We start from the raw sequence: 13,655 nt of genomic DNA, 5'->3' as shown, positions 1-13,655 counted from the left end.
GGGGCACAGAACCTCAGTACAGTAAGGGCCAGAGAGATTGTACAGCAGGCGGGAACTTGCTTTGTGTGTGGCCACTCCAGCATCCCATAAGGTCCCCCAGCATCTCTGCATCCTATATGGTCCCCCAAGTCTGCTAGGAGTGATTCCTGAGCACAGAACCAGGAGTAACCCCTAGGCATTGCTGGGTGTGCCCCAAAAGCCAAAAAGAAAGGCAAAGAAAGAAGGAAGGAAGGAAGGAAGGAAAGAAAGAAAGGAAGGAAGGAAGGAAGGAAGGAAGGAAGGAAGGAAGGAAGGAAGGAAGGAAGGAGGGAAAGAGGGAAGGAAGGAAGGAAGGCAGGAAGGAAGGAAGGAAGGAAGGAAGGAAGGAAGGAAGGAAGGAAGGAAGGAAGGAGGGAAGGAAGGAGGGAAGGAGGGAAGGAGGGAGGGAAGGAAGGAAGGAAGGAAGGAGGGAAGGAGGGAAGGAAGGAAGGAAGGAGGGAAGGAGGGAAGGAAGGAAGGAAGGAAGGAAGGAGGGAAGGAGGGAAGGAAGGAAGGAAGGAGGGAAGGAGGGAAGGAAGGAAGGAAGGAACGAGGGAAGGAAGGAGGGAAGGAGGGAAGGAAGGAGGGAAGGAGGGAAGGAAGGAAGGAAGGAGGGAGGGAAGGAAGGAAGGAGGGAAGGAGGGAAGGAAGGAAGGAAGGTTGATTCTGACTTCGACCAGGGATAGGAAAGAGTGTATGCTTTGCAAAAGTGATTGAAACAACTCACTATGGCAAAAGACCCGTGTGTGTGTGTGTGTGTGTGTGTGTGTGTGTGTGTGTGTGTGTGTGTGGGTGTGTGCACGCAGTGGGGAATAGATGTGGGGTCCAGAACCCACCTGCCTCCCCTCTTCTCTTGCGATGGCGTTCAAATTCACCAAGTCACCCGAAGGTTACCTCTCCAACTCGGCCCCCGAGCGCGGGCGGACGGCACCAGGCATCTCTTTTAATTGCCTATTCACGCAGACAGATTGTCTCCCCCTATTCCGAGCTAAACTGGGCGCTGTGTCCTTTGGCGAGGCCACGTTATCTGGCTGCCTCATCAGGAACAGGAGCAAAAGAGCAGTGTGATTGCTGAGCACGAGTTCTATTTTTTCCCCTATCAGGCAGGAAGTTTAAAATCTGCTGGGTTATTTTTAAAGGGGTTCGGGGGGTGGGGGACATCAGAGTCGCTTCCGTGGGGGGGGTCATGGGAAGTTCTGCTTGGGGGAGATTTCTCGGTGGTGGTGGAATGAGTGTCCAGCACCCGTGACAGCAAAGAACATGGGCACATAGTACAAGTGGGTAGGGTGTTTGCCTCGCACCCAGCCGACCTGGGTTCGATTCCTTTATGATCCCCTGAGTGCAGAGCCAGGAGTAAGCCCTGAGCATTGCCAGGTGTGACCCCAACCCCCCCACAACAAAGTACGTGGGCTCAGCAATGCCCACTCGAAGGTGGTGGCCCTGGGTTTCTCTGGACCTTGTGGTGTCATTCTTTTGGGGATGTGACTCCCAAGGGCCAAACTTGACGCTCAGCGTGGCACCCTAGTCCCTGCTGGTCATTCATGGGCCCTTACATCCCATCCCTGGGCTCACACTCCCGAGTGGATGAATGAAGAGTGTGGATGCTAATACTCAGGAACTCTTGTGTTTGAACTGCACTGTAGCACTGTCTCACTATCCTCCCGTTGTTCATTGATTTGCTCGAGTGGGCACCAGTACCGTCTCCATTGTGAGACTTGTTACTGTCTTTGGCATATCAAATACGCCACGGGTAGCTTGCCAGGCTCTTCTGTGCGGGCGGGATATTCTTGGTAGCTTGTCGGGCAATCTGAGAGGGACAGAGGAATCAAACCCGGGTTGGCCACGTTGCAAGGCAAACGCCCTACCCACTGTGCTATCGCTCCAGTAGATCTCATTAACCTTGTCTCAGTCCCCCACCCTGTGTAAGGACTAGGGCTGCAATTGTGCAGCTTTGCAGGGTCGGGGGGAGCATGTCCCCAGAATCTTTGAAAAGAGCAGCCCGACCCCAGAGGATCAAAAACCACCATGGGAATTTTCTAGAAAGTTCTAGAATCCTCTGAGCAAGGGGCAAGGTCCTCCCCATTCCATCCTCTTAGATATGCAGCCTCTTGTCTGCTACGACGCACCTGAGTGCTGATGCCTGATACTCAAACCCAACTTCTCCAAAGAGGATGAAGGAAACTGAAGACAAAGGGTGTGTCCAGTGCTCCCAAGCCAGCCGGGGGCTGAGTCGGCCTGGAGGAAGCAGCCACGGGGTGCAGGAGGGTGCTCCAAGGGGCCTCCTTGACTCATGCCCAGGCTGAGAAGCTCACCCCCCACCCCCCCAAATGACCCGAGGAACCACCTGCTGGTGTTGAAGGGCGCCTGGGCCAGGCAGAGAGGGAGCCCAGAGTGGTAGGATGCTTCTAGAATCATCTCCCAGAGGCACAGCTAGCAAACTCGAAGTGAGGCGGGGCGGGAGCGAACACGGCATTCTGAGGAAGCAGGAAGAGACCTCCTCCCGGATTTCCAAGGTTGCCCAGGGCCCCGACGAGGTACCCGGGGCCACCCAGCACACACCGGAGCTACAGGCTTCACGGGAGAGGAACCGTGTGAGCTGCAGATGCAGAATCACAGAGCTGCAGACTGGGGGGGCGAAGGATGCGGGGCCCTCCCTCCATCCCAAAGGGACCAAGGCGTCCCCCCAGCTTCCCCGTGGGCTGCCTGCTCCCCAGCACCCCCCCACCCCGGGGGCATTCATCGGGTGCTGGGGGCAGTGCCTCTGGCACCGGTACACAGGAGTGATGATTAGACGTGGGTGCAGAGGTCGAAGAGGCCGCTGTGTTTACGGGGACGGCCAAGTGCATCCCTTCCAGTTTCTCACTGCAGATGGCAGGGCAGAGAGCAGGTATTTTTGTTATTGTTTTTTTTTTTTTTTTTGTGTGTGTGTGTGTGTGTATGTGTGTGTGTGTGGTGGGGGCGACTCTCTCTACAGCCTCCAGATGCTAAGGGTCCCATCCTCATCAGGCAGAAGGCAAATGCCAAACTGGGGCTGAAGTGACTTGCTTGCTCTGAGGGTACCAGAAGCTGCTGCAGAGAAAAAAATCAACGGCCTCTCTGATTAGCTGGTGCCACTCGAGCTCTGGAGCCCCGAGGGTCTTGAGGGTCTCGAACGTTGCTCCTGGTGAAGCTGGGGAGGTGGGGGCTGGGGCAGGAGCCCAGGGCTCCTACATTCAAGATGTAGGCTGCAGACCCCGAGCCAAACCCCGCCCCCTCCGTCCCCCTCTCCCGGCCTGCTGCTTATTTATTTTTAATTTTTTTTGGGGGGTGTCATAACCAGTGATTCTCAGGGGTTACTCCTGGCTCTGCACTCTCAGAAATTACTCTTGGTGGTGTTTGGGGGGACCAGGTGGGATGTGGGGGATCAGACGCCAGGTAGCCGCAGGCAAGGCTAATGCCCCACCCTGCTGTACAATTGCTCAGGCCCCTGCTACTTCTTCTTCTTCTTCTCCTGGTTTTTTTTTTTTTTTTTTACAAATTTTCACTTCTTACAGCTTGGGCCACAAGCTTACATAGTGTTGAATGGTGACGGTTCTTCTGGCTTTGAAGTGCACAGTTGCTCTAAGCCACTGAAATGTCTAAGTGTAAATGTGCCCTTCGTGTCAATGTCTAAGACTCTGACTGCCCTTAGGTCATCAGCAATCCACCTCCTCATTCCTCGCCCTGTCCCCACTCCTTCCTCCACATTCTCAGTGCTCAGAGCCAAGGGGTTACCATCACTTGGTGCCTTCCATTCCCTCCCTCGTCACTCTGTATTCCACAGGTGAGAATGTTTGGAATTTGCCCTTCTCCCTCTGACTTATTTCTTTTAACATGACACGCTCCAGTTCCATCCAAGTTGCAGGGAACTGTATGATTTCATCTTTTCTATGGGTGCATAGTATTCCATTGCATGCATACACCACATTTCCTTTATCTTTTCACTTGGGCTATTCTTATATCCTGGCTATTGTACTGAGTACTGCAGTGAATGTGCATCTATTGGTCTGAGCAAATGCTTATTTGTTTATTTATTTATTTTGGTGTGTGAGCAAACGCTTATTTATTTATTTATTTTGGTGTGTGTGTGTGTGTTGTATGTTTTATGGGGAAGGGGCCCTTAGTGTATTATTTCTTTTTTACTCCTTAGTATACTATTATTTTTAATTTTTTCAATTTTCCTCTTATATTTTATATAAACACTGTGGTTTACAAAGTTGTTCATGATAATTTGTTACAGGAATTCAATATTCCAACACTAACCCCTCCACCCATTACATCTTCATTCCACTATAATCTCCAATTTTCCCAACCACCCCTGAAGTCTGCCCTTATAGGAGGCCCTGATTAAATAAATTAATATCTATTTAATATTGCTTGTTATCAATAATTTGCTAAAAGAATGATAAAAAATGTTTCCTTAGAAGAAAGTTAGTGAAGATTGTTGTATCTCATCATGGAGCCGCTAAGTCCTTGTATACGAGATTACTAAGATGTTACAGGATAAGCCTTCAGTTTATGTTTTGTTAACTGAGATTGGTTGCCTTCTATGTTACATCCCATCCAATCTGGTGTGCTACTACTGATTTATCAGTGTTATAGAGTTTGAGGCGTCGTGTCGTGCGGCCGTGAATTGGGCCACATGCCCCAGGAAGTCCAGACTTTTAAATGGAGTGATACAGCTGGAGTAAAATTTTTTAGTGGGTGGAAGCCTTGAGGTGTTCATGACAGCTGGGGCTTCCAAAAGTACAGGGAGATGAGGGGAGGTAGCCCATCCTCGACTCTGTGAAAGCCCGGAGATTTCAATCACAAAACTTGCATAGCTGAGCTTTTCAGCAGATTCATTTCCGGAGGAGGCTCGTCCTGAGCTGTGGGGTCTGGCTGGGAGTGTGGGAGCGTTCAGCTTCTGGGGCTCTGTTTGGGCGGGCCTGGGCTGACCGACCCCCAGGGAGTGCCCTGGATGACTCCTCTGTCTGCTTTTTAAGGCACCCACTAACCGGGACTGCTAAGTAGGGAGAGAGCCATTCTCTGAGAGGTGCCAAGGAGAACACTGCTGATGGGGCCTCCTGGACCAGGGACCACCCTGCCCCCCTCTCCCGCTTCCTGTAGGCCTCTGCACACGAGCCTGGGGACAAATCTGCAGCGGCCTGTGTTGGTCAGAGGGGCCAGAGGGGACCTGGGTCTGGCCTCAGGGATTATGCCAGCCCAGACGAGCTCCCTCTGCCTCCATCCCAGAAACGCAGTTGCCATTCTTGAACCTTTGCCTATGGCAAGAGACTTAACCCCTAGACTACTTCTCCAGCTTCCAAATCTTGGGTTGGGGGCGGGGGGCTTCCAAGCAGTGCTCAGGAGGTCTGGGGGGTCTCACCAGCGATTCTTGGACAACTGGGCTGTCAGTTCAGAGTAAGGACCTGAGGATTTGGTGCTGGGAACCCCATGTGGCCCAGGCGCTTGCTTGCCTGCTCCCTAACCACTATGCTATCTGCCAGCCTTAATTTTTTTTTTTAAATGGAACAAGCAGAAATGGCACCCAAAGCTACTAATGGACCCTGAATGGTTTCAGTGACCCCCAGGAGGGAACTGCACAGTTGGGGAACACTGATCTAGGTCTTGACTTCCCTGCGCCTCTCTCCTGCAGGTCTCACTGTCCCTCTTGGCTTGTTTTTTTTTGAGGGGGTCAGATCCAGTGGTGGTTAGGGATTACTCTTGACTCTGCGCTCAGGGATCATTCCTAGCAGGGCATGGAGGACCCAATGGGGTGCCAGGGATTGAATCTGGGTCTGCCATGTGCAAGGCAAGCACCCAACCCACTGTTCTATCTCTCTGGCCCCCTTATTGTCCCTCTTGTAATGGAGCAAAAATGGGCTCTGACTCTGGAGAGAATCTCTATCTCTCTGTCTCTCTCTCTCTCTCTCTCACACACACACACACACACACACACGTGCGCGCATGTACGTGTGTGAATCTTGGAAAAAATCACTCCTTTTAATGACAGAGAAAGTACAGCAAAGTCTAGAACCAAGGATGCCACCTGTGGGAGCTGCCACCGTACAGATCCGAACTCGGGCGCCCTGAACTAGCCTCGGACATTCCCAGGGAAGTCACGGCATGCCCATGTGGCCACGCACAAGGAGACAGCAGGACCCGAGCTCCCTTTGCGACCTGATGTGAATACTGTGGGCCATGCCCCCATGGCCTCGCTCCATGCCGGGGCAGGGGAGGGTGTCAACGGCCTTGTGTTGGCCTGGCCTCCCAGACAGCCTGTCCGGAGACAAACTCGGCCCGGGTGCTCCACGCGTCACCCCCACAAAACAGGACTCGACGCCATGGTGAGGGGAGTGGACCGGGGGTGCACAAGCTCCTCTGGAATCTGGGACTCACGAGCGACTTCCCAAAGGCATGTGAGCAAACGGGCGGGTCAACAGAACTTGGCCATCCCGAAGCGGGGAAGCCATTCTCCGAGTCCGGACGCCCTGTCTCCAGGCTTTCAGTGACAGGAAAGAAAGGCAGCGACTCCAGGATTATTTTGAATATTGTGGCACTTCACCAATCTCTTTTGCTTATAATATATGGCAGAGCCCACGGTCGCCTGTGGACGGAAGCTTCCATCAGCGAGAACCCTGTGCTATACATTCTGAGGATACAGAAAGTGTCCATCCTATGGTACATGATTCGCCTTGAAAAATAATCTAACATAGTCATAGTCTCTGGCTAGTAACAAACTATTAACATCTTCTGAGAATACAGAGGAGAACTCTGGGATCGAGTCACTTCTCACACGTGCTTCCCCCGCCCCCTCCCGTCGACTGCGTCGTCTTAGGAACATGTTTTTGCAAAAGCCGCCCCGAATCATTCCTAATGAAGAGAGAGGACATGGCGAGGGTAGGTTTGCCTCATGGATTCTGAGCAGAAAGTCGATGGGACATGTGGACCTCGGTAAAAATGAAGCACAAACATAACATTTCACAGATTCGGGCGCATGCAAATGCATGTTTTGTTATGTGGGGGGTGTCTTATTCTCGCCCCCCCAAACCACGATTAGCATGCAGGCTGTTTTCAACTATTGAATGAGAGTTAATTATTGATTATTGGCAGTGTACCTCTTGTGGGTAACCATGATCACTAAGGCAAGGTTATTTGACTTCGTATAGAATATCAGCACTACCCCGTCAATGCATGTTTATACAGACTCACAGTTAAAATTAAAAAAAAAAAAAAGAAAGAACCTCCAAACACAGATTCCTAAACACAATTTGGTTGAAAACAAACTGGTAAGCGGTTAGAAATATATTTTAAACTACCAGGCTGTCTTGTTTCTGTGTTTAAAAAGTCCCCACCCCTAAAAATTTGCCAAATGATCGATCCAGGATCGGAGACCGTCTCTCCGATCCGCTCCCGGGGCTGACCACGCCCAGCGACAGCCAGGGGGGCCCTGAACGTGCAGCGATGCTGCGGTCAGCTCCTCCCGGTCCACCCGGAACCAGAACCATTTTTTTTAATTCTCAGTCTGTCCATTGGGCAGTGGCCCCCTATAATGACTGTTCGCCTGCCCCGGGGGCTGGCGGGAGGGGTGACTCAGTTGCCCCACATTGACCTCGAGAGTCTCAGCCCCAGCCGTGGACCGTGACAATGTCCTTTGCTTTTTTCATCAGGAACCCACAGGAGACGCATGGGCTGGTTTAAGAGAAGCCGTGGGCTGTCGTGGCCGCTTCCCAGGACACCCCCCAGAAACAGACGCTGGGTGAGATTCGATACGCATCTGTGTGGAGGCCAGACAGCGCCACCCCACGCCCCGGAGCGCCCCCTGCACCCCGTGTCTCATACGACGGACCCTTTGGAAGAGGACAGGTGGATTGACTGGATGCGGACGGCCAACGTCCTCTGTAAGTCCTGCATCACGTCCTGGCCCGTGCCCTCGCCGCTCTTGTCGTACAGGAGCTGCTTGAACGCTTCGTTCTCGATCAGGACCATCATGTTCTTGAGGAAGTAGCCTTCGCAGTAGGCCGAGAGCTCGGTGACCCCGAGAAACTGCGGAGAGAGAACCAGAGGCGGGAGACGGTTATGGGGTGCGGCAGGCGGGCACGCAGCAGTGGGTGGCGGGGGGGGGGTCCGGAGACCACGCAGGCTCTGCTTCTTACTCTGCCTTCTTGGCTCTAGTCCCGTCCCCGCGGATGGGACTCTGAGACCCGCCTGTCCCTGGGCTGCGGCCAGCGACCCCCTGCAGGCCCGTGGGAGGCAGCTGAGGGGAGAGCAGCCAATGCTGAGCCTCGCCCTCTGCCAGGGCACTGGGGGATGGTGACCACAGCTGTGAGTCTGAAAAGAGTCAGTGTGACCCCCGAAGCCACCGACAGAGCCCCCAGCCGCTGGCTGCCGTGCCCAGTGGGCCCGAGGCAGTGCCCAGCTGGACCGGGGGAAACTTCCCAGCCCACCGGGAATCAAAGACACTCACGCTTGGTTTCTCTCGCTTTGGTACGTGGCCCGTGTGGCATGTCACATATGTGGGTGGAGGCCCGGAAGCGCCAGAGCTCCCCCGAACAGGAGCTCAGTGACCCCTGCCACGGCCCCCCACCCCAGCACACCAGCTCTCTGCGCCCCGCCTTGAGGCAAGCAGTGACGTACTGGGATACTAGGGGATACTCGAAAATGTCCGGAGGCTGTTTTAGTGGCCACGTGGAAGGTGGCCACGATGTAAGGGGTGGCAAAGAGCAGCATCCAGTGGACATTTACGCTGCCCCGTGTAACAGCGTCCTCCACGCCCACTCTGGAGAGAGGCTGCCCGAGGGCACAGGCAGAGGCTCAGTCACAGTGGACATTTAGCACCGGCCGCTGACGGGCTGCGGAGACGATACAGGGATAGGCTGCTGCCTGGCCTCCTGCCGGGCGTTTCCCCCAAGGTCCCCAGCACCCAAGGGCCCGAGCAGCATGGCACCCTTGGGCCCAGCACTGAAGCACAGGTGCATTTAGCCGTGTGTCCAGGAGCGGGCCCCGGGCACTGCCCAGGAAGACCCACCACCCCGATTAAGTACTTGCTGCCTGCGTGAACGAACAGTGGCCCTCAGCACCAATGCCAGGAGCAGACGCTGAGCGCGTGCTGTGTCCACACCTCCCACACGGCGACTCTGCCCATCTCCAGCCGCAGATGGCAGTGAAGCAAGGACCCTATGCAGTTCTCACACCCGTCCAGGGCGGATACCCCGCCCCCTCCATCTCCCACCAGCCCCACACCACAGGCCCAGAGGATAGGATATTTTTTTCCCCTTTAAACTTGTGCTTTCTTTTGTTTCTGGGCCACACCCAGCAGTGCTCGGCGGGGACTCTCGGCTCTGCACTCTGAGTCACTCCTGGCGAGGCTCAGAGGACCCCGTGGGGTGCCGGGGATTGAACTCGGGTTGGTGGCAAGGCAAACGTCCTCCCCACTCACTATTGCTCTGGCCCCGAGAACAGGACTGAACCCACCATGCGTTTGTCTCAGGGGGCCCAGGACAGAAGTGGCTGCCCTCCGTGCAGACACCCAGAAGGGCAGACTCTGCCACGGAAACACGCCAGGACGCGGCCTGCAAAAAGCCTGCAAAAACGCTGTTGTTTGGATCTAACAGCTCTAAGTGGAGCTGCTCAGCCTGCAGTACTACCATCTCCCCAGCAGGGGGCTCCCGCTGCATCATTAGCAGTGCACAGGCAGGGCTCCTCTGGAGGTTCTGAGTGGGATGGTGGCGTGGTGGGTCGCAGGCCTTGTCATGAATGTGGGGTACACAGGGCAGTGTAAGTGTCCGCGGGCAGGGGAACTGATGGGCAGGACGCTCAGGCTCCTTCCTGGGCAGACAGGGAGCCTCGTGGGGCTGGGGCGATAGTACATTTTCACTCCCCCCAGAGAAGGCGGGGCAGGGACGGAGTTGCCCAGACAGAGCAGGCGCGGGGCTGGGGCTGGGGTGCAGTCGGCCGTGAAGCACCCGGGACCCCGCTGAGCGGCCGAGTGAGGATGCTATGGGGCTCCGCCTCCTGCTCAGGCGGGGAGAAATCCTGCAGGAGAACGGCTCTGCCCCAGACGCTTCGGGGCTGCTGCTTCCTGGACGAAAGGGACGGAGGAGAGGCAGAGGCTGGTGTGTGTGTGTGTTTGTGTGTGTGTGTGTGTGTGTGTGTGAGTGAGAGAGAGAGAGAGAGAGAGAGAGAGAGAGAGAGAGAAAGAGAGAGAAGCAGAAGCTGGTGTGTATGTGTGGGGGGAGAGGCAGAGGAGGCTGGTGTGTATGTGTGTGTGAGAGAGAGAGGCAGAAGCTGGTGTGTGTGTGTGTGTGTGTGTGTGTGTGGAGGCAGAGGCTGGTGTGTGAGGCAGAGGCTGATGTATGTGTGTGTGTAGGCAGAGGCTGGTATGTGTGTGTGTGGGGGGGAGGCAGAGGCTGGTGTGTGTATGTGGGGGAAACAGAGGCTGGTGTGTGTGTGTGTGTGTGTGTGTAGGCAGAGGCTGGTGTGTGTGGGGGGGAGGCAGAGGCTGGTGTGTATGTGGGTGTGTGTGTGTGTAGGCAGAGGCTGGTGTGTGTGTATGTATGTGTGTGTGTAGGCAGAGGCTGGTGTGTGTGTGGGGGGAGGCAGAGGCTGGTGTGTGTGTGTGTGTGTGTGTGTGTGTGTGTGGAGGCAGAGGCTGGTGTGTGTATGTGGGGGAAACAGAGGCTGGTGTGTGTGTGTGTGTGTGTAGGCAGAGGCTGGTGTGTATGTGTGGGGAGGCAGAGGCTGGTGTGTGTGTGTGTGTGTGTGTGTGTGGCAGAGCACAGGCGTGTGTGGGACAGCCCGCCCAGGGCCGCAGGTCCGAGCGCGCATGCCTACCTTGGCGTGGCTGTAGATGTCCACGCAGTTGTCCGTGTTGATGCCCTTCGCGCAGATGATCTCGCAGTGGCGCTGCAACGCCTCCAGCTGGAAAAACTTGGCGGCGGACAGAAGCTGAGGAGGAGGAAGAAGGGTGGTCAGAGGTCGGAGGCAAAAGGCTGATGTTCCCAACAGGGTCTGGGGCGAAGTCACTTGCTGAAGGGTCACCTCTGAGCACCAAAGCAGAGGGGAGACAGGCCAGGGGGAGCACAGGGCCCCGGGGGTGACCCCCACTCGATGTGCCAGGGACGGCCCAAAGGTAGTGCTGGATGGCTGAGCCCAGGCTGCTGAGGAGGGGAGGGGTGGGAGAGAACTGAATGCTCAGATTAGAGCAGGAGCCCCTATAGACGCCTAATGTGTCACTCCGGTGTTCGGAGCAAACATTATCCTTTCCCCCAGACAGCACAACTCTGGTTGGCACTCACGGTCCTGCAGACTGCCACACAAGACCTCCACACAAAGGCCGCCTCCTCCAGGAAGTCCTCCCACTGAAAGCCTGGGGCCGCCCCCTCTGTCTTTTTCTGCTTTTCTGCCTCGTCCACCCAGATCAGTCATCCCCATCACCACCACTTACACACACACACACACACACACACACACACACACACACACACACACACACACACATTGCAGGGAAAGACTCTCTTTGTGTCCCTGCTGTGTGCTGCGTCCTGGCCCTGAGCTGGGCACGCAACCGTGGCAGATGCTGGACTAACGTGGGCGGCGGGAGAGAGAGGCTTTGGGGAGGGGAAGGCTAGGGCAAGAGGTGAAGGGCAGAGAGCCCCGGGGGGTGGGGGATGGGGCTGGGGGGGCTCCCTTTTATGACAAGCCCTGCCGTATGGGGGACGCATGTGTGGGACACACGTGCGATTTCAATTTTAAAGGAAGCTTCAGAGCCGGGGACGCAGGTCAGGCGGGAGAGCACAGGACTCGGCATGCGAGGCCCTGGGGTCCCCCGCGCCACCCCAGAACCACAGGGTGGGGACCCCCAGCAATCTGGGGCAGGAGCGATGGTAAAGTGGGTAGAGAATTTGCCTTGCACGTGGCTGACTTGGGTTCGATCCCTGGTCCCCCATCTGCCCGGAGCCCACCGGGACTGACCCCTGAGCACAGAGCCAGGAGTTTTGCCATCATGCAAACCCAGTGCAGTTGGATATGTTGATTCTGTTTTACAGGCGAGCAAACTGGGGCTCGGCGAGGACGAGACGCTCATCCAGGGGCTGGAGAGAGCTCAGTGGGGAGGGCGCTGGCCCTGCACTCGGCGTATACCCAGGTCTGATCCCGTGTGGTCCCCTGAGCACCGCCAGGAGGGATTCCCGAATGCAGAGCCAGGAGTAAGCCCCGAGCATCGCCGGGTGTGGCCCAGGAAACAAACAGCAAAGAAGAGAAAGGAAAAGGAACTTCTCTTTCTGCGCCCGGCTCGGAAGGGGCCGTCAGGGCTCCACAGCGGCTGGTGCCGGCGGCCAGGGCCCGGCCATGGGTCGGCTCTGCCTTCCCTCCCGGCCAGGGCAGCCCTTGCTCTAGCCCCCCAGAGCTCCTGACACCCCAACCTCAGTGCTGGTTCGACGCCCTCGGAGCCGCCGGCAGGAGCACTGCTTACAGGAAGGAGCCGGGAGTCTGGGTTCAGCCACGGGGCAGCCGGGCTTTGGGGTCAACGACACGCGGTGTGCATGCATGTTCTCAGACACTGATCACGGGCCACTCCTAGGGCACCCCTGAGCATCCCAGTCCCAGGCAGGGACGCTAGGGGGCACCTGCTACCGGGGGTAGGCCCGAGGAGGCCCCAAGTCCATCTCCGAGAGAAAAGCCAGCACAGGTGCCCCAACAACTGCCCACGTGTTTCGGGCAGCCGCCCTGCCGCCCGCCCGCGGCCCCGCGGCCCCCGAGGCCTCCTCACCTCCATGATCTCGTTGTTCTTGATGAGCAGAGTCTCGGGCCCGCCGCAGTAGAGATACTGCATGACCAGCTGCAAGAGAGAACGGAGGGATGGAGTCTTGCAGCCCGCAGGCAGAGTCCCCGAACCCAGGGCTAGAGGTGGGGGGGGGGGCGGAGCTCAGGCAAGGAGCAGGGGCAGGTGAGAAGGTGGGGAGGGGGAGGGGGTCTCAGGTAGAGCAGAAGCAGACGAGGCAACCGGCCCCGCGGAATCCTGGTCTCGGTCCAGCTGCAGAATCTCTGCCCCGTCTCGCCCCCCTGCCCGCAGCCTGCCTCTTCCCTGAGACGCCCCGACTTCCCTCCCTCCCTCCCGCTTGTGGACCCTAAGGGACACGGAGCTCAATTTCCCCAGGGAACAGGTAGCCAGCGACAGCGAGCGAGTGGCTCAGGGAGGTGGCCCAAGGAATAAAGCCAGGCAGGGCGAAGAAGGACGGAACCGTCAGAACCATCGACTCCCCACGACTCGGGTGGGGCTGGCGGGGAGGGAAGTGAGGCAGAAGGGGAAGGACAAAGGCCAGATGAAGCCGCTTATCTGCGGGACACAGAACAACTGGACAAGGGCAGGCGAAGGATCGAAGGTGGGGAAATGCTTGGCCCTGGGCTGTAGAAATGAAAAGGCCGGGGAAGGAGAGAAGTTGAGGTGGGGGACTAAGAAGAGGAGGGTGGGAGGTCACAGGGGCGGGGCTCACGGGCCCGGAGACATCAGCGACGGACAGTGATGGACAGACGTGGGGAATGTTTATGCCTGCACCCAGAGCCAAGAGCACTGGCAGCAGGAGATTCGAAACTTAAAAACGTCCTGCAAGGAGGCAGGCTGTGGGTGGGAGGGACCC

The 13,655-nt window shown here is 56.6% G+C and overlaps 1 protein-coding gene across 4 annotated transcripts in view; it reads right to left on the bottom strand.

Annotated features, from left to right (window-relative positions):
- Positions 1-5,996: 5,996 nt before the first annotated feature.
- Positions 5,997-13,655, bottom strand: part of ABTB3 (ankyrin repeat and BTB domain containing 3) — a 246,842-nt gene continuing 239,183 nt past the window's right edge. For all 4 annotated transcript variants that reach the window (XM_055118420.1, XM_055118419.1, XM_055118418.1 and 1 more), the window contains 3 exons: positions 12,788-12,856; positions 10,852-10,965; positions 5,997-8,064 (listed from right to left, as the gene is read on the bottom strand). In XM_055118420.1, coding sequence (XP_054974395.1) covers positions 7,855-8,064; positions 10,852-10,965; positions 12,788-12,856 — 393 coding nt within the window. In that variant the 3' untranslated portion in view covers positions 5,997-7,854. The remainder of the gene's footprint in view (positions 8,065-10,851; positions 10,966-12,787; positions 12,857-13,655) is intronic.

This window comes from Sorex araneus, chromosome 10 (genome assembly GCF_027595985.1).
Source record: "Sorex araneus isolate mSorAra2 chromosome 10, mSorAra2.pri, whole genome shotgun sequence".
NCBI lineage: Eukaryota > Metazoa > Chordata > Mammalia > Eulipotyphla > Soricidae > Sorex > Sorex araneus.
The sequence above is the reverse complement of the archived record's forward strand: the minus strand, read 5'-3'. Positions and strand labels throughout refer to the sequence as shown.